The 21,114-nt window shown below is 48.1% G+C and overlaps 1 protein-coding gene and 1 non-coding gene across 2 annotated transcripts in view; both read left to right on the top strand.

Annotated features, from left to right (window-relative positions):
* Positions 1–21,114, top strand: part of LOC144671990 (equilibrative nucleobase transporter 1-like) — a 74,728-nt gene that overhangs the window by 41,263 nt on the left and 12,351 nt on the right. Inside the window, exons 6-9 of the mRNA XM_078533926.1 lie at positions 1,918–2,057; positions 6,106–6,338; positions 6,667–6,834; positions 7,850–8,009. Coding sequence (XP_078390052.1) covers positions 1,918–2,057; positions 6,106–6,338; positions 6,667–6,834; positions 7,850–8,009 — 701 coding nt within the window. The remainder of the gene's footprint in view (positions 1–1,917; positions 2,058–6,105; positions 6,339–6,666; positions 6,835–7,849; positions 8,010–21,114) is intronic.
* trnak-uuu (transfer RNA lysine (anticodon UUU)) lies at positions 19,154–19,226 on the top strand. The gene has a single exon. It is a non-coding gene; the product is annotated as a tRNA-Lys (tRNA).

Raw genomic sequence — 21,114 nt, 5'->3', positions numbered from 1 at the left:
CAGAACTGGACACTTCAGCAAACTGTGCGAGGCTGAAACGTCTGAGCACACAGCAGACCCGAAGGTGATTCATGAGGTTGAGACTGCACAGCAAGAGGACACGCAGCCATGCTTCTTGGGTGAGGTCGAAGATCCTGGATTCTCACATTGGAATGCAGACATTTCGGCTCGCAGCCATCTCACAAACTTTAAATTGGACGCTGGGGCCAGCGTTCTGGTCCTACTGGTCATAGAACGATGGCTGAGGGAGCTCTGGCTTCAAACAACAGACGCACAGCTCTGTGGCCCAGGAGGAATCTGAATTCTGGTCATAGGCATGATTCTGGAGCCGCTCGGGTATGGCTGCAAACAAATCTTCGAGCTGATTGATGCACGTCATCCATGACCAGTCGCCTTCCCTCCTGAGCAGAGATGCCTGTGTAGCCCTGAAACTCCTCAAAACGGCAGAAGATATCAAGACAGCCACTGCCGTAAGTTTTACCAGACTACGAGTTCCCTAGAGCTCCGACAAAGAAAGAGTATCCTGGCTGGGACTTCAGCTCTGAAACTGTCTTCTCTCTTTGCGGAGGGTTGTCCATTTTCATTACAGGTGCCGGAAGGACCTCATTGGTCAGACCAGACAATCGCTCAGGTGGCTACCAAGACAACTCCGGTGGAGGATGGACAAGAGAGCAACCGACGGCCAGAAGAGCCTCAACCTCCAGCCCCAGCGACTGTTAGTGAGGTCAACCCTGCGAACACAGGGCAAACGCTGCAACTCCCAGCCAGCATGACAGTGCCACAGGACGCTGGAACCAAGCAACGGCCGTCCATTGCCGACAGCACACGACACAGCCAAACGCAAAGGTCCCTTACTTAAAAATAAAAACATCCTCATGACAAGAACGGCCGTCTTCTGTCACAGAGCACATCACGACAACCCACGTGATGAAGGAAGAAGAGAAAACAAACGACATGGGGGTGAGCACAACGTTCACTCACCCCGCAAGAAATGGGATGGAATAACCACCACCTATCACTGCGACTGCTGAACCGACAAAGAGCGACTCGATATGAAGGAATGGAAAAAGGGGATGAAAATACACCCAGGTGCCAGAACAGCCTCCAAGTGAAGAGGGTTTACCTGCAACAACAGAGCCTATCGCTCCTCTGGCAGATGCGCGAACGAGATCTAGAACATTATAAGGCCTCCAGACCACCTGAACCCATGAAGTGAGAGACTTGAAGTGGGGGAGATGGGGTAGTAGTAACAATGTCAGTGCAAGGGGTAAACTAGAAAAACTTAAAATACATTGGATAAAGACTTGGGGGAGGTGTAGTATAAAGGTCTAGCACATATAGTGTTAACGTGGGACTGAGTGCATTACCACCCACAAAGTGATGTGGGAGAACCTAGGTGTCAGTCTGGTGTTGGACAGAGCTGTGTGTACAAGCAAGCATGGAGACCACTCCTTGTTTGAACCTTTTACTGTATATATGTAGATAGTTCTTGTAGTTAATTAATGCATACAGTTAAACTACTTAAGACTATGAAGACTTCATTACACCTACCGAATGATATATAACATACCTAAAACAGATTCAGAGAGTGAAGAGAGAAGGGACACAGGGAGAGTCAGAGATGGTACTGGGTGTGGATAGAGACATGATACAGGGAGAGTGAGGTGTGCATAAGGTAGAGTGGGATGCAGTGAGGGAGAGAGAGGAGAGAGTCATGTCATGGAGAGAGAGAGGGGGAGATGTTGCTGGGTGATAGAGACAAGGCATAGGGAGAGAAAAGGTGTGGGGTAGAGAGATGGGGTGAGGGGAAGGGAGAAAGAATAGGGGAAAGCAAAGAGGGTGAAGTCAGGTGAGATCCACTGTTCAAGGTCACTTCCATTATTCCATTTTCACTCTCACTCCCTCTTCTCCCTGTAGGTTTTGTATGAGGCTGGTCTTTCCCTGATGTCCATGTTCCTGTTCATCACCTGTCTCAGCTCCATCCTCCTCCTACGCACCTTCTTCCTGCTGCCCAGAACACGCATTCCGCGCCCAATACCGGAAGGGTACAGCTACGGGTAAGGCGGAATGGAGTGAGATACTCCAGTCTATTTGTGGGGATTGGAGGGGTTTATATATGGAATAACAGAGACCTGGGAGTGAGTTATAGACCGGAATCTAATCAAGGGGTTTGGGTGGGTTTATATGTAGTGTTATGGACAGGAGTGGAGTGTATTTAAACAGCACTAATTTCTCCTCTCACCACCCACCCATAAACAGAAAGGTGTTTTTGATTTGCTTCCCGCTTTACAAGTGGTGGCAGATTTCCCAACTCATCAGTTTTGGTGTGATCCAATTTTCTATTAATAGCCTCACAGCAAACTTGAGTTCGAATGAACTCAAAGGGTTCATTTAAATTCTACACACTCAAAACCCAATGTCACCTGCACACTCAGTCAGTAAAGAGAGGGATAGAGAAAAGAAGGACTTACAGTACCAAGACCACAGAGGAAATAAATATTGCTTCACCTGGGTTCCAGATCCCAGAATCAAAGTCCAATGTATTTTTTCTTCATGGCGGTCAGTGGGTTGAAAACCGATGCTGTATAATTCACTTTTCCTGTGGTGTTGACTTCACACGATGAGACAGGCATGCAGAGATGAATCTGTCTTGTAGGCAACGGTACAGAATTTCCAGCAGAGGCAGGATAGATGGAGCCAGGTATCCAACCTAAGCCACAGCTCCTTTTCCATGAGGCTATCAGCTAGATGGGAAAAGCAGGTTGAGATTTTCAGGTCAGCAAGGGAATATTACTGGCTCCACAAGCCAGAGGCCCATGTCACATGACACCCAATTCTCCACACTCTCTTTGACACAGGATGTGTATCCCTCGTTTGGGTCCCTGAGATTGTCCCTGAAGAATTGAAAAGGAAGTTATGAGGCCCTTTGCCTTAGCAGATGAGCAGACTCCTGTTGGCCAGCCTGGGTTATGAAATGCAAATGGCCTTTGTACATCTCTCTTTAAATTTGGCCTGTGCAGCCCATTGTGGCTTGTTAGTGGCTCCCCAGCGATCAGGGTGTGCAAATTTCCCTGATACTTCCAGATGGCTCCTTTTGTTCAGGGATCACAGACAGACATAAATTTAGCCATTTTAAGGGTCTTTGTCCAGTTTTAAATTTTTTGAAATAACAATGATCGTATCTCTATATCTTTTATTAAAAAAAAAACAGTCAGGTCTTAGTCCCTCACAGTTGAATAATAAATTCCTGGGAGTGAATTGCAAGGCAAGCTGGAATCCAATCAAGGGATTCAGGGGAGTCGACCAATCTAACAAAAGATTCCCGGGACTGAGTTACAGTCTGGACTCTAATTAAAGAGTTTGGAGAGTTTATACATAGAATAACAGACAGCCGCGATTGAGAAACAGGCTGGAAACTAATTGAAGGGTTCACTGAATTTATATATAGAATATCAGACACCTGAGAGTGAGTAATGGGCTGGAATCTGCACTTGGAGTTTGGTGGGATTTCAACAGAAAATCAGATGCCCAGGAGTGAGTTGCAGTCTAAAATCTAATCAAGGGGTTCAGCAGTGAGGGATAGTGGTGGTGGAGTTATATGTAGAATAACAGAGACTCAGGAGTAGGCTACAGTCTGAAATCTACTTGGAGTGCAGGGGTTTACACAATAATTAGCGGTTATCCCAAGAGTAAGTTACAGACCAGAATCACGTTGGATTATATTGAAATCAGAAATAGATTAATGTAGACTGCTTTAAACTCTGATAGCGAATTCATTTGTCATCTTCCAAAATTCCCTAAATTCTGGAAAGATCCCAGTGGATTGGAAAGCTTCAGATATAGCACCTCTTTTTTGGAAGGGAGAGTGAGAGAAAGCAGGAAAATATGGGCCAGTTAGTTGTCATTGGATAAACTCTAGAATAGTAAGGACGTAATAGCAGGTCATTTAGAAGATGAAAATACAGTCAAGCAGAGTCAACATGGTTTATACAAGGGAAATGGTGCTTGACAAATTTATTAGGGTTCTTTGAGGATGTAACAAGCAGGCTGGATAAAGGGGAACCACTAGATGTGGTGTATCTGGATTTCCAAAAGGCCATTCGATAAGATGCCACATAAAAGGTTACTCCACAAGATAAGAGCTCGTGGTGTTGGGAGTATTATATTAGCAAGGAGAGCTCTGCATACAGTTTTGGCCTCCATACTTAAGGAGGGATATACTTGCATTGAAGGCGGTTCAGGGAAGATTGACGAGATTGATTACTGAGATGAAGGAGTTGCCTTATGAGGAAAAGTTGAGCAGCTTCCCCTTTCCGCATCAGACAGTGAAAGAATGAGAGGTAGTCTTATTGAAATATATTAAGATTCTGAGGGGGCTGGACAGGGTAGAGGCTGAAAGGATGGGCAGAATAACACGCTCCCAAATCGGCAGTGTTTCCCAAATCCAGAGACATATTCTTGGGCGTGATGACGTTGGCCGGTGTTGGACACATTATGCCACTTTTGTGTAATATGGCAGGTGGGCGGACTTCAAAGTCGGAACCTCTCCTGTGTATTGTAAATGTCAAATAGTGTATTTAAGGTGACTGATAACCCAACTGACTGCCATAATACCGTGTGAGCGCAATAATACACCTTTCGCGTCAGATTCACGCCCTGTGTGGTTCCTGTTTTTAAGTGGAAGCTGGTAGGGTGGCTTTGAGCCCGGAGTCTCAGCTCAGCAGTTAGTAGATCTGTTACTGCTGCCAGTGCTAATGTGAATGAACAGAGTATCCATTTTAAAATCGTATGAGTTAGAGGCCTTTTCTCAGCTGCTGAGTGCTCTGCTGAGTGCTATATTTGATCCTGAACATCTCTCAGGACTATCAAGTACCTGAGAGAGGTGGGCATTGTGGACTTGCTTCTCCTGAAAAGATGTGTAAGCGTGCACTCATTAACAGTTTCAGATTATTTTACGGCATGCTGCCTGCCCATTATCAGCTCAGTGTGCGCCAGCCTTAGATGCTGTGCTCATCCGTCATATGCTCACCCTGCCCATCATCCACCCTACAACTGGAGCAAAGCTTCAAATGCACCATGACGTGGTTGAAGACAGCTGTGTCCTTGCTGAATCCTGCTGTCTTTGAGCTCCAGCCAAACTGACTTTCCTCCTGCGATCGTGAGCGTGCCCTGTGCCACACTGGCGCAAGGTTGCTCATACTGAGGCCTTACTCACCCTCATTAGGTCTTGAAGCTTTCCTGGCATTGGGACCATGTCCACCTAAGCAGCCCAACACTGCTGACTTCCTTGGCCACCTTCTCCCAGACCACGTGCGTCTGGCTTGGCTTCCTCCTCTTACCAGGGGTCGGCATCAGCTGCTCGCATCAGTTGGAGACTACAGATAGGAGAGCTCTGAGGAAGTCCTTGTTGAATCTAGGGGCCAGTTTTACCCTTCTCCCCCGCCTCCCCCATCGCTCCAACAGTGCAGACATTTCTGGAGGGAAACGTGCAAGAACTAGACAACTCCTCCAAGCAAAGGAGCGCTTAACTTGTTCAGGCCATAAACGAAAGCCACCACTGATCAGAGGCAAGGTATGGAGACAATGGAATTCAAAATAAAATGCTCTCATCTTAGAAGCCTGCAATCTGCTCAAACTGAATCAAGAACTGGGGGCACAGTTTCAGAATATGCAATCTCCCCTTAAAGACGGAGATGGGGAGGAAGTTCTGAGTGTCGTTAATCTATGGAATTCTCTTCCCCAGAGGGCAGTGAAGGTTGGGTCTTTGAATGTATTCAAGGCTGAGTTAGACAGATAGAGAAGGGAATCAAGGGTTATGGGGAGCAGGCAGGAAAGTGGAGTTAAGGCCTCAATCAGATCGGCCATGACCTTATTGAATGGTGGAGCAGGCTCGATGGGCTGAATGGCCTTCTCCTGCTCCTATTTCTTATGATCTTTGTTTTTTTTGTTCTGTGATCTGTTTCTATCTACACTGTCACACCCTGTAACAGTTTTAAATACCTCATCAGACCTCCCTACACTCTCCTGTGTTTGAACAAATCAGTTTGTCCATTTTTACAATCGGCCATTGTATTTAACAAGGAAATTCTTGTTTTGTTTGGACAGGGTCAGTTGTGCCAAGTTCCGATTGATGTCGTTCTGCTGTGAGGAGCAGAAAGTGAGAGAGAGGCAGCCTCACCACAGAGGAGACAGGACCCAGGGAGAGGAGGGGGAGAGAAGAGAATGGACAGCAGGAGATGGGGGAGAGAGACAGGAAGAGACGGAACAAGACGGGGCAGAGAGATGGGAAGAAATGAAAGTGACTGATTGGGTGAATCCCCAGCCCAGTGGCTCACAAGGTGAGAAAATCTCCCCTCCTCCCTTCCCCCTCTCCCTTCCACGTCCCCTCCCCCACCAGCCTCTCCACTCCATCCATACCCCTGACCTTTCCGTTCACTCACCCTGCAGCTCTCCTCCTGCCCCTATCCCCTCTCTCTTCCCCTTCCTTTTGTGATGGACTGAATGGCCTCCTCCTGCTCTGAAAGTGACACTTTGAAAAGAATGAGGATTTCCTGTAGCCGCCCTGGTTGAAATTGCTCTGTGACGTGCCCGAATACCATGACATATTTTTCCTGGTCGATCCCTGCTCTTGTTTAACTCTGTGTTTCTCCACCCCTCCCACTGCAGACTCAGAAGGGAACGAGGAGGAGATCCCCTCCTTCAGGAGCTGCATCTTCTCCAAACTCTTCCTCTTCACCCTGCTCTGGCTCTCCATAATACAGCTTCGTGACAGCCTGTTCATCGGCACCCTGAACCCCACACTCACCCTGCTCGCCAAGGGTGACTCTGGGCAAGGTGAGGGAGACCAGAGGAGAATCAAGTGGAGCGAGAGAGGGAAGGGGAGTCACTGTTGACACCAGGGTGATGAGGGGGACAGGGGTGCACCTATCGACATGTCAACGGGTGAGAAACAGAGAGAGAGGGAGACGAGGGGAGTGAGGAGAGATAGGAGAAGGAGAAAGAAAGTGTGGGGGGGGTCGGTGACAGGGAAGAAGAACAGAGCAGAGCAGAGAGGGCATAGGTAGAGAGAAAGGGTTGTGGGAGATGTGGAGAACATGGGACAGAGGGAGAGGGAGGGAAGAAAGAGAGAGATGAGGAGTGGACCAATAACTAGATAGATTTCAAGTAATTGGTGGGAGCTTTAGAGGGAAGTTGAGGAGTAACTTTTTTCACCCAGAGGCTGGTGTGGCCCTGGAACTCAATGCCTGAAAGATGCGTTTAAAAAGCACTGGGATATACACATCAAGTGTCATAACCTACAGGGTTAGGGAGCAACAGCTGTAAAGTAAGAGTATGCTGGTTAGGCCTTTCCTGGCCAGCAGGCACACAATGGGCTGAAGAGCCTCTTTCTGTGCAGCAGATTTTTATGAGTCTGTGGAGAGTAATGAGAGAGAGAGAGCAAGAGAGAGGAGAATTGGAAAATTTAAGAGGCTGGGAAATGGGAGGGGGAGGGGGAGAGGGAGAGGGAGGGGAGAAAGAAGGTGAGGGGAAGAGATAGTGAGAGGGTGGGGAAGAGAGTGGAGGGGAAGAGAGGGATGGGAGGAAGAGAGAGTGCCCAGAGCGAGAGGGTGAGGGTAGGGAGGAATACAGAGGGAACGAACAATGGAGTGAGAGACAGGGTTGGGTGGGAATAGATGAAAAGAAGAGGTGGGGAAGAGTACTACAGTGCTGCCAGCCAATCCTGACTCTGAGGGGCTGAAGGGCCTGCCTGTCTGTGTATCCAGAAGACAATCTGAGGGCCTGCCCATCTGCCCACCTGTCTGTGTGTCCAGAAGACAATCCATCTCCCTCACTCTTTTCTCTCCCTCAGTCAGCAGGTTGACAAACGCCTTTGCCTGCACACAGTTTTGTGGTATTTTCTGTGCTCCCTGGAACGGGCTAATCATGGACCGGCACAAATGCAGAAAGAAACCATCAGACACTGCCTCAGGTAGTCCAGGTGTGATCACTCAGCATCCTCGGAGTCGCAGGTAATCCAGGTGTGAACACTCAGCTCCCTCCCAGTCTCAGGTAATCCAGGTGTGAACACTCAGCTCCCTCCCAGTCTCAGGTAATCCAGGTGTGAACACTCCTCTCCCTCTCAGTCTCAGGTAATCCAGGTGTGAACACTCAGCTCCCTCTCAGTCTCGGGTAATCCAGGTGTGAACACTCATCTCCCTCCCAGTCCCAGGTAATCCAGGTGTGAACACTCAGCTCCCTCCCAGTCTCGGGAATTCTAGGTGTGAACACTCAGCTCCCACACCTCTCCCACACTGGTCCTTTCCTAGGCACAGCAACCTGAGCTGCAGGGTGTCCTCCAGGGTCCACAATCAAATTTAGTGCCAAACTGGAGATCAGATTTCTCCTCTTTCTTTCCCTCTTTCTCTCTTTCCCTCCTTCTCTCCTTCTCTCTTTCCTGCTTTCTCTTCCGTTGTCTTCCTCTCCCTCCCTTTTTCTCTCTCCCTTTTTCTCTCTCTTTCCTCCTGTCTTTCTCTCTCCCCGCTCTCTCTCTCCCTCCTCTCTCTCTCTCTTCCCCCCTCCCTCTCTCTCCCCACCCCTCACTCTCTCTCTCTCTCCCCCCCTACCCCCCTCTCTCTCTTCCCCCCTCTCTCTATCCCTCTCTCTCTCTCTATCCCTCTCTCCCTCTATCCCTTTCTCTAACCCCTCTCTCTCTCTAACCCCTCTCTCTCTCTAACCCCTCTCTCTCTCTCTCTCTCTAACCCCCTCTCTCTCTATCTCTAACCCCTCTCTCTCTATCTCTAACCCCTCTCTCTCTATCTCTAACACCCTCTCTCTCTCTCTCTCTCTAACCCCCTCTCTCTCTCTCTCTCTAACCCCCCCTCTCTCTCTCTCTCTAACCCCCCCTCTCTCTTTCTCTTTAACCCCCCTCTCTCTATCTCTCTAACCCCCCCTCTCTCTCTCTCTCAAACCCCCCCCTCTCTCTCTCTCTAACCCCCCCTCTCTCTCTCTCTAACCCCCCCTCTCTCTCTCTCTCTAACCCCCCATCTCTCTCTCTCTCTAACCCCCCATCTCTCTCTCTCTCTAACCCCTCCTCTCTCTCTCTCTCTAACGCCCCCTCTCTCTCTCTCTCTCACCCCCCCCTCTCTCTCTCTCTCTAACCCCCCTCTCTCTCTCTCTAACCCCCCCGCTCTCTCTCTCTAATCCCCCCCGCTCTCTCTCTCTAACCCCCCCTCTCTCTCTCTCTCTCTAACCCCCCTCTCTCTCTCTAACCCCTCTCTCTCTCTCTCTATCTCTCTTTCCCTTTGTTTGATTGTGTCTATGGAGGGATTTTGTTCAGCCTTACTCCCTTGGGGATGGTTTGAGGTATTAGGGGTCAGGGTTTCAGTGATCCTGTCACTCCCTCTGGGATCAGGGCCTCCTCATTCTCTATGCAATGTGATATCAGTCAGTTTCAGGGGTCCCTCACTCTCTCTGGGATGGGGTACTGGGATATTTCAGGGGTCCCTGCACTCCAAGGTCAGGTAATCGAGTACTTCAGGGGTCCGTCTTTCTCTCTGGGATGGGGTAATCAGGTGTTTCATAAGAAAATAAGAACTAGGAGCAGGAGTGGGCAATTCAGCCCCTCAAACCTGCCCCGCCATTCATTACGATCATGGCTGATCTCATTTCGGCCTCAACTCCAATTTCCCACCCTCTCCCCATAACCTTTCAACCCGTTACTAATTAAAAATCTGTCTATCTCCTCCTTAACTTTATTCAGCGTCCCGGCATCCACTGCACTCTGAGTTAGTGAATGCCACAGATTCACAACCCTTTGAGAAGAGTAATTCCTCCTCATCTCTGATTTAAATCTACCACCCCTAAAACTATGGCCTCTCGTTCTAGAATGCCCCACAAGGGGAAACATCCGCTCCACATCTACTTTGTCTATCCCCTTTAGCATCTTATACACCTCAATTAGATCTCCTCTCATCCTTCTAAACTTTAGCGAGTATAGGCCTAAACTCCTCAATCTCTCTTCATAAGACAAGCTCCGCATCTCTGGAATCAATCTAGTGAACCTCCCCTGAACCTCCTCCAATGCAACTACATCCTTCCTCAAGTAAGGGGACCAAAACTGTACACAGTACTCCAGGTGCGTTCTCACCAATGCCTTGTACAGTTGCAAGAACACTTCCCTATTTTTATACTCTCTTCCTTCAACAATAAATGCCAAAATTCCATTTGCCTTCCTTATTACCTCTACCTCCATACTAGCTTTCAGCGATTCATACACGAGGACACCCAGATCCCTCTGCACTAAAGCATTCTGAAGTTTCTCTCCATTTAAATAATAAGTCGCCTTTTTATCCTTCTGACCAAAATGGATAACCTCTCACTTATCCACGTTAAACTCCATCTGCCAAATTTTGGCCCATTCACCTAACCTGTCCATATCCTTTTGTAAATTTCTTATTTCGTCATTGCAACTTACTTTCCCACCTATTTTGGTGTCATCTGCAAATTTAGCAACAGTACCTTCTATCCCTGAATCCAAGTCATTAAAATAGATTGTAAATAGTTGGGGCCCAAGGACCGAACCCTGTGGCAACCCACCAGTTTCAGCTTGCCATCCAGAAAAAGACCCATTTATCCCGACTCTCTGCTTTCTGTTGGTTAGCCAATCCTCTATCCAAGCTAATATATTACCCCTAACTCCGTGTGATCTTGTCTTGTGTATTATTCTTTTGTGCGGCACCTTATCAAAGACCTTCTGGAAGTCCAGATATATTACCTCTACAGGATCCCCATTATCCACTTTGCTTGTCACATCTTCAAAGAGCTCTAGCAAATTAGTCAAACACGATTTACTCTTCATAAAACCATGTTGACTCTGATGGATTGCATTTTGACTTTCCAAATGCCCCTTTACTACTTCCTTAATAATGCATTCCAGCAATTTCCCAACTACAGACGTTAAACTAACTGGTCTATAGTTTCCTACTTTCTGCCTCCTCCCAACTTTTTGAATAAGGGCATTATATTAGCATTTTTCCAATCCACCAGAACCTTTCCAGACTCCAGGGAATTTTGGAATATTATAGCCAATGCATCCACTATCTCCGCTGCCACTTCCTTTAAGACCCTGGGATGTAGGCCATCAGGTCCTGGGGACTTGTCACCCTTTAATCCCAATAGTTTGCTCAGTACTTTTTCTCTAGTGATGGTGATTGTTCTAAGCTCCTTCTCTATACCCTCCGAACTACCTGTTACTATTGAGGCAGTACTAGTGTCCTCCACCATGAAAACTGAGGCAAAATATTGATTAAGCGTCTCTGTCATTTCTGCGTTCCCCACTATTAACTCCCCAGTCTCATCCTCCAAGGGACCAACATTCACTTTAGCTCCTCTCTTTCCTTTTATATACTTGTAGAAGCTTTTGCTATCAGTTTTTACATTTTGTGCTAGTTTTCTTTCATAATTTACCTTTGCTCTTTTTATTATTTTTTTAGTAACCCTTTGTTGATCTTTAAAAGTTTCCCAATCTTCTAGCCTGCCACTGACCTTTGCAATTTGGTATGCCTTAGTTTTTGCCTTTATGTTATGTTTAGCTTCCTTGCTTAGCCATGGATGCTTTTTCCACTTCTTACCATCTTTCTTCCTCTTTGGAATATATTTTACTTGGGAAGAATTGAATATCTTCTCAAATACCTGCCACTGTTCATTACCTGTCCAACCTTGTAACCTCCCTGCCCAGTCCACTAGGGCCAATTTTGCCCTCATGCCTATGTAGTTACCTTTGTTTAACTCCAGAACACTAGTGTGTGACTCAAGTTTCTCGTTCTCAAACTGAACTTGAAATTCCAGCATGCTATGAACACTCTTCCCTAGAGGATCCTTTACTATGAGATCATTAATTAATCCCATCTCATTACACAAAACCAAATCCAGAATAGCCTGCTCCCTGGTTTCTTCCACATATTGCTCCAAGAAACAATCTCTAATACACTCTATGAACTCTCCCTCAAGGCTACCCTTGCCAATTTGATTAGTCCAGTCTATATGCATATTAAAATCACCCTTGATTATTGCCATGCCTTTCTTACATGCTCCTAGTATTTCCTGGTTTATATTGTGCCCTACTGTTAAACTACTGTTTGGGGACCTATAGATTACTCACAGAATTACACAGTGCAGAAAAGGCCCTTCAGCCTATCAAGAAATAACTGACCGACCTACCTAATCCCATTTACCAGCACTTGGCCCATAGCCTTGAATGTTATGACGTGCCAAGTGCTCATCCAGGTACTTTTTAAAGGATGTGAGGCAACACGCCTCCACCACCCTCCCAGGCAGTGCATTCCAGACCGTCACCACCCTCTGGATAAAAAAGTTTTTCCTCACATCCCCCCTAAATCTCCTGCCCCTCACCTTGAACTTATGTTCTCTTGTGACTGACCCTTCAACTAAGGTGAACAGCTGCTCCCTATCCATCCTATCCATGCCCCTCATAATCTTGTACACCTCGATCAGGTCGCCCCCTCAATCTTCTCTGCTCCAATGAAAGCAACCCACGTCTATCCAACCTCTCTTCATAACTTTAAATGTTTCATCCCAGGCAATATCCTGGTGAATCTCCTCTGCACCCCCTCCAGTGCAATCACATCCTTCCTATAATGTGGATACCAGAACTGCACACAGTACTCCAGCTGTGGCCTCACCAAGGTTCTATACAACGCCAACATGACCTCCCTACTTTTGTAATCTATGCCTTGATTGATAAAGGCAAGTGTCCCATATGCCTTTTTCACCAACCCACTAACATGCCCCTCTGCCTTCAGAGATCTATGGACACACACACCAAGGTCCCTTTGTTCCTCAGTACTTCCTAGTGGCATGCCGCTCATTGAATACTTCCTTGTCAAATTATTCCTTCCAAAGTGTATCACCTCACACTTTTCAGGGTTAAATTCCATTTGCCACTTATCTGCCCATTTGACCATCCCATCTATATCTTCCTGTAGCCCAAGACACTCAAACTCACTGTTAACCACCCGGCCAATCTTTGAGTCATCCGCAAACTTACTAATCCTACACCCCACATAGTCATCTATGTCGTTTATACAAATGACGGAATAATAGGGGACCCAGCACAGATCCCTGTGGTACGCCACTGGACACTGTCTTCCAGTCACTAAAGCATCCTTCTGTCATCACCCTCTGTCTCCTACAACTAAGCCAATTTTGAATCCACCTTATCAAATTACCCTGTATCCCATGCGCATTTGCCTTCTTTATAAGTCTCCCATATGGGACCTCGTCAAAGGTTTTGCTGAAATCCATATAAACTACATCAACTGCACTACCCTCATCTACACACCTGGTCACCTCCTCAAAAAATTCAATCAAATTTGTTAGGCATGACCTCCCTCTGACAAAGCCATGCTGACTATTCCTGATCAAACCTTGCCTCTCCAAGTGGAGATAGATACTCTCCTTCAGAATGTTCTCCAATAGTTTTCCTACCACTGACGTGAGACTCACTGACCTGTAGTTCCCTGGTTTATCTCTACAACCCTTCTTAAATAGCGGAACCACATTAGCTGTTCTCCAGTCATCTGGCACCTCCCCCATGGCCAGAGAGGAATTAAAAATTTGGGTCAGAGCCCCTGCGATCTCCTCCCTTGACTCCCTCAACAGTCTGGGACACAAATCATCTGGACCTGGATATTTGTCCACTTTTAAGCCTGCCAACACCTTCAATACCTTATCGCTCCCCATATCAATTTGCTTAAGAACTTCGCAGTCTCTCTCCCCCACTTTGATACCTTCGTCCTCATTCTCTAGGGTGAAGATGGATGTGAAGTATTCATTCAACACTCTAGCGATGTCCTCTGGCTCCACCCATAGATTGTCCCCTTGGTCCCTTATGGGCCCTACTCTTTCCCTGGTTTTCCTCTTCCCATTGATATACTTATAGAATATCTTGGGATTTTCCCTACTTTTACCAGCCAGAGCTTTCTCATATGCCCTCTTTGCTCTCCTAATTGCTTTCTTAAGCTTCACCCTGCACTGTCTGTAGTCCACTAATGCCTCCGCTGATTTGGTTCCCTTGTACCTGCTAAAAGCCTCTCTTTTCCTTCTCATCGTAACCTGAATACCAGGGACTTCGTTCCCTTGCTATTTCTTATTTCTACCCAGACTGGCTCTACGTCTTGCTCTCCAGCGCCTATATCACTCCTCACTATAGCACTGATCTCTCCCTTACTAACAAAGCTACACCACTTCCTTTTCCTTCTTGCTGATCCTTCCAAAACACTGAGTACCCTTGAATATTCAACTCCCTGTAACCACGTCTCAGTAATCGCCACCAAATCATATCTATTTATCTATTTGCACTGTTAACTTATTAGTTTTAATCCGAATGCTACACACATTCAGATACAAAGCCTTTAAGTTTGCCCTATTGTCAATTTTCCCTACTCTTATATGATTCTTTGGTGCAATATGGCATTCACACACTCTGTCCCTTCCTTTCACTTTTGGTAACAATCAGCCTCGTCACTAACCTGCACTCTTACCCTCTCCTTAAACTTTGATTTTTTATATTTCCATGCAACTGAACCCTCCCCCCCCAACTATTTAGTTTAAAGCCCTATCTACAACCCTAGTTATGCAATTCGCCAGGACACTGGTCCCAGCATGATTCAAGTGGAGCCCATCCGAACAGAATAGCTCCCTCTTTCCCCAGTACTGGTGTCAATGTCCCTTGAATTCAAACCCATTTCTCCCACACCAATCTTTGAGCCACGCATTTACCTCTTTAATCTTATTGACCCTGTGCCGATTAGCTCGTGTCTCAGGTAGTAATCTGGAGATTATTACCTTTTTGGTTCTGCTTCTAAATTTAGCCCCTAGCTGCCTGTATTCCCTCAGCAGAACCTCTTTCCTTGTTCTACCTATATCGTTGGTACCTACATGCACCACGACAACTGGATCCTGCCCCTCCCTCTCCAAGTTCCCCTGCAGCCCAGATGAGATATCCTTAACCCTGGCACCAGGTAGGCATCACAGCCTTCGGGACTTTCGATCCTGACTACAGAGAGTAGTATCTATTCCCTTAAATATACTGTCCCCGATTACAACTACACTTCTCTTTTCTCCCCCCACTTGAATGGCTCCCTGTACCACGGTGCTATGGTTAGTTTGCTCATCCTCCCTACAGTCCCCGCTCTGGTCCACACATGGAGCAAGAATCTCGAACCTGTTGGATAAGGACTGAGGCTCCTGCAGTGCTACTTCCTGGATCCCTCTACCTGCCTCACTCATAGTCACACCCTCCAGTCCCTGACCACTGGCCGAATTTAAGGTAGTTAACCTAAGGGGCGTGACTGGCTCCTGAAACATAGCGTCCAGGTAACTCTCCCCCTCCCTGATGTGTCACAGTGTCCGAAGCTCAGGCTCCAGCCCATCAACTCTGAGCCAGAGTTCCTCGAGCAACCAACATTTGCTACAGGTGTGGTCACTAGGAACCACAATGGGGTCCACCAGCTCCCACATCTTGCAGCTACAACACATCACCTGGCCCTGCATCTCTATTTTATTTAATTAGCTTTTCAATTTGTTTTTAAATTTCCTACTGGTCTATAGTTTATCAATCTGCAAAATATTTCTCCTATTTACCTTCAATCTGAAAGCAAGTTAGAATAGAGATTCAAAATTCACTTTTTAAAATCAACTGGAACTCGCTCTCTCTGCTGAGTTGAAGCTGAAGTGTTAGGCCTCCGATCCTGGGCCCCAGTAGTCACCTTTAATCTGAAGTCAACTTAGAATAGGCAGTTGAAACTAGCAGTTACTTACCAACGGTTTTCCTATAATGTCACTCTTTGTTTTTTTTCACTCGGCGACAGTGACTGTGAAGGACGCTCTTCCCAGACTGCTTCCCGACGACGGTGACTGCAGAGGACGCTCTTCCCAGACTGCTTCCCGACGACGGTGACTGCAGAGGACGCTCTTCCCAGACTGCTTCCCAGCAATGGTGACTGCGGAGGACGCTCTTCCCAGACTGCTTCCCAGCGACGGTGACTGCAGATGACGCTCTTCCCAGACTGCTTCCCAGCAATGGTGACTGCAGAGGACGCTCTTCCCAGACTGCTTCCCAGCGACAGTGACTGCAGAGGACGCTCTTCCCAGACTGTTTCCCGGCGACGGTGACTGCAGAGGACGTTCTTCCCAGACTGCTTCACGGCGACGGTGACTGCAGAGGGCACTCTTCCCAGACTGCTTCCCAGCGACGGTGACTGCAGAGGACGCTCTTCCCAGACTGCTTCCCGGCGATGGTGATGGAAGAGAACGCTCTTCCCAGACTGCTTCCCAGCGACGATGACTGTAGAGGACACTCTTCCCAGACTGTTTCCCGGCGACGGTGATGGTGACTGCAGAGGACGCTCTTCCCAGACTGCTTCACGGCGACGGTGACTGCAGAGGGCACTCTTCCCAGACTGCTTCCCAGCGACGGTGACTGCAGAGGACGCTCTTCCCAGACTGCTTCCCGGCGACGGTGACTGCAGAGAGCGCTCTTCCCAGACTGTTTCCCGGCGACGGTGACTGCAGAGGACGCTCTTCCCAGACTGCTTCCCGGCGATGGTGACGGCAGAGGACGCTCTTCCCAGACTGCTTCCCAGCGACGGTGACTGCGGAGGATGCTCTTCCCAGACTGCTTCCCAGCGACGATGACTGTAGAGGACACTCTTCCCAGACTGCTTCCCGGCGACGGTGATGGTGACTGCAGAGGACGCTCTTCCCAGACTGCTTCCCGGCGACGGTGACTGCAGAGGATGCTCTTCCCAGACTGCTTCCCGGCGATGGTGACTGCAGAGGATGCTCTTCCCAGACTGCTTCCTGGCAACGGTGACTGCGGAGGACGCTCTTCCCAGACTGTTTCCCAGCGACGGTGACGGTGACTGCAGAGGACGCTCTTCCCAGACTGCTTCCCGTCGATGGTGACTGCAGAGGACGCTCTTCCCGGACTGCTTCCCGGCGACGGTGACTGCAGAGGGCACTCTTCCCAGACTGCTTCCCAGCGACGGTGACTGCAGAGGGCGCTCTTCCCAGACTGTTTCCCGGCGACGGTGACTGCAGAGGACGCTCTTCCCAGACTGCTTCCCGGCGACGGTGACTGCACAGGACGCTCTTCCCAGACTGCTTCCCAGCGACGGTAACTGTGGAGGATGCTCTTCCCAGACTGGTTCCCAGCGACGATGACTTTAGAGGACACTCTTCCCAGACTGCTTCCCGGCGACGGTGACTGCAGAGGACGCTCTTCCCAGACTGCTTCCTGGCGACGGTGACTGCAGAGGACGCTCTTCCCAGACTGCTTCCCAGTGACGGTGACTGTGGAGGACGCTCTTCCCAGACTGCTTCCCGGCGACGGTGACTGCAGAGGATGATCTTCCCAGACTGCTTCCCGGCAACGGTGACTGCAGAGGACGATCTTCCCAGACTGCTTCCCGGCAACGGTGACTGCAGAGGACGCTCTTCCCAGACTGCTTCCCGGCAACGGTAACTGCGGAGGATGCTCTTCCCAGACTGCTTCCCAGCGACGGTGACTGCAGAGGGTGCTCTTCCCAGACTGTTTTCCGGCGACGGTGACTGCAGAGGACGCTCTTCCCAGACCTCTTCCCGGTGACGGTGACTGCAGAGGACGCTCTTCCCAGACTGCTTCCCAGCGATGGTGACTGCGGAGGATGCTCTTCCCAGACTGGTTCCCAGCAACGGTGACTGTAGAGGACACTCTTCCCAGACTGCTTCCCGGCAACAGTGACGGTGACTGCAGAGGACGCTCTTCCCAGACTGCTTCTTGGCGACGGTGACTGCAGATGACACTCTTCCCAGACTGCTTCCCGGCGATGGTGACTGCAGAGGACACTCTTCCCAGACTGCTTCCCGGCGACAGTGACTGTAGAGGACACTCTTCCAAGACTGCTTCCCGGCAACGGTGACTGCAGAGGACAATCTTCCAAGACTTTCAAGGGCCTCCGCACTCTGGGATGGGGTAATGGGATATCTCAGGGGTCCCCACACTTTCCCTGGGATGGGATATGCATGAGGGGGAGGATCCAATTGTTGTGGTCCATTTTGGTAGCAACAGCATTGGTAAAACTAGCAAAGCTGATCTGCATAGAGAGTATGAGGAGCTAGGCACTAAATTAAAAAGCAGAACGTCAAAGGTAATATTACCTGACCCATGGGCAAATTGGCATAGTGTACGTAAAATTAGAGAGATGAATAATGTGGCTCAAAGACTGGTCTGGAAGACCTGAGTCTGGTTCGTGGGGTATGGCATCAGCATTAGGGAAAGTGGGGGTTGTCCTATTGGGACAGTCTGCACCTGAACCATGCTGGGACTATTGTTCTAAGTGACCTGCATAACTAGGGAAGTAGAGAGAGCTTTAAACTACACAGTCAGGGCAAGGGATCAAATTTGGGAAGATGTGGCCGATCAAAGAGTAGAGAAAAGACAAGAAAGGTATTAAAGTGAGAAATGATAAACAGACTGTGATAGGAAGGGACAGAGTGTACAGTGAGTATGAATCTAAGAGTATATCAGGACAGGCTAGAGGTTACAAAAATAATCAAAGGATAAAATTAAAGGCTGTGTATCTGAATGCACGTAGCATTCAAAACAAAATAGATGAACTGAGAGTGCAAGCAGAAAGAAATAAGCATGACCTGATAACCATTACAGAGACATGGCTGCAGGATAGATTGGGATCTGTGCAACGAGATAGGATTAATTAATGACCTCATAGTGAAGGCTGCCCTAGGTAGCAGAGATCATAACATGATTGAATTTTATATTCAGTTTGAGGGAGAGAAGGGTGGGTGCAAGGCTGAAGTAAGGGCAAATATGAGGGCATGAAAGCACAGCTAGCTAGAGTAAACTAACAAATTAGATTAAGGGATAGATCAATAAAGGTGCAGTGGCCGACCTTTAAGAGGATATTTGAGTCCATATAGTAGATACATTCCAATGAGAGAAAAGTTCCAAGGGACGGACCTACCATCTGTGGTTAACTAAAATTTAAAGATTTAAATCCTGATTTACAGTTATCAAACTTAAAGAAAAAGCATACAATTGTACAAAGGTGGGTGGCAGGTCAGAAGATTGGACAGAATATAAAGAACAGCAAGTGCCTGGGTAGCTCAGTCGGTAGGGCATCAGACTTTTAATCTGAGGGTCTGGGGTTCAAGTCCCTGTTTGGGCGTTGCTGTCAGCCCAAGGTCTTCTCCACCTGTGGAATGCTGAAGCCAAGTGATTTTCACTGAGTTTTCTTCCTGACCGTGACAAACTCAGCAGGACCTTCAGTTTCCAAATCTTTAGGACCGAATTGAGGAGAAATTTCTTTACTCTTTGGAATTCCCTGCCCCAGAGGGCCATGGAAGTTCAGTCATTGAGTAACCTTAAGGTAGAGTTTGATAGCTTCCCGACTGACAATAACGTAAAGGGCTATGGGGACAGCGTGGGTAAAAGGCATTGAAGTGTTCGATCAGCCATGATAGTATTGAATGACGGAGCGGGCTCGATGGGCTGAATGACCTTCTCCTGTTCCTATGCCCTTATGTTCTAAAGAATGACCAAAAGATTGATAAGGAAGGAAAAACTAGAGTGCGAGAGAAAGCTAACTAGAAATATAAAGACAGATAGTTAGAGTTTGTGTGAAAAATTAAAAAAGAAGAGAGTTAGCAAGAGCATTGGTCCTACATAGAGTGAGTCTAGGGAATTAATAATGGAAAATAAGGAGATATAAGATGTATTGAACAATGCTTTGTATTGTACTTCACGGAAGAGGATATGGATAACATCCCAGAAACAACTGTAAATCAGGAAATGGAATGGAGGGAGGAACTCTGGAAAATTACAATCACCAGGGAAGTGGTACTGAGTAAATTGTTAGAGCTGCGGGATGACAAGTCCCTGGGCCCTTGATGGAATTCATCCGAGGATCTTAAAAGAAGTGGGATTCTTAAAAGAAGACCCTGCACTCTCTTTGGGATGGGGTATTTCAGGAGACCCTGCACTCTCTTTGGGATGGGGTATTTCAGGAGTCCCTGCACTCTCTTTGGGATGGGGTAATGGGGTATTTCAGGAGACCCTGCACTCTGTTTGGGATGGGGTATTTCAGGAGTCCCTGCACTCTCTTTGGGATGGGGTAATGGGGTATTTCAGGAGACCCTGCACTCTGTTTGGGATGGGGTATTTCAGGAGTCCCTGCACTCTCTTTGGGATGGGGTAATGGGGTATTTCAGGAGTCCCTGCACTCTTTTTGGGATGGGGTAATGGGGTATTTCAGGAGACCCTGCACTCTCTTTGGGATGGGGTAATGGGGTATTTCAGGAGACCCTGCACTCTCTTTGGGGTGGGGTATTTCAGGAGAACTTGCACTCTCTTTGGAGTGGGCTAATGGGGTATTTCAGGAGTCCCTGCATTCTCCCTGGGATGCATCATGTGGGGGTTTCAGGGGTTCCCTCAGTATCTTGGATGGGGTCTTTTGGGGAGGGGTAGTTGCAGAAGTCCTTCTCCCTCTGTGAGGTTGGGGGTATGGGGGATTTCAAGGTGCCTCTCTCTCTTACTCTCACTCTCACTCTCACTCTCACACTCACTCTCACTCTCGCTCTCGCTCTCGTTCTCGATCTCGCTCTCTCACTCTTACTCTCACTCTCTCTCTCACTCTCACTCTCTCTCTCTCACACTCACTCTCTCCCTCACTCTCTCACTCTCTCACTCTTCACTCTTCTCTCTCACTCTCTCTCACTCTCAATCTCACTCTCTCACACTCTATCATTCTCCCTCACTCACTCTCTCACTCTCAGTCTCACGCTCACAATCTCTCACTCTCTCTCAATCTCTCTCACTCTCTCTCTCACTCTCAATCTCACTCTCTCTCTCACTCTCTCTCTCTATCTCTCGCTCTCACTCTCTCTCACTCTCACTCTCTCACTCTCTCTCACTCTCACTCTCTCTCTCAATCTCTGTCATACTCTATCTCTCTTTCACTCTCACTCTCTCTCTCTCTCTTTCACTCTCTCTCACCCTCTCTCTCACTCACTCACTCTCAATCTCACTCCCTCACTCTCTCACACTCTCTCATTCTC

This window comes from Cetorhinus maximus, chromosome 35, assembly GCF_964194155.1.
Source record: "Cetorhinus maximus chromosome 35, sCetMax3.hap1.1, whole genome shotgun sequence".
In the NCBI taxonomy this organism is placed as follows: domain Eukaryota; kingdom Metazoa; phylum Chordata; class Chondrichthyes; order Lamniformes; family Cetorhinidae; genus Cetorhinus; species Cetorhinus maximus.
Note: the sequence above shows the minus strand (reverse complement) of the source record. Positions and strands in the feature narration are given on the sequence as shown.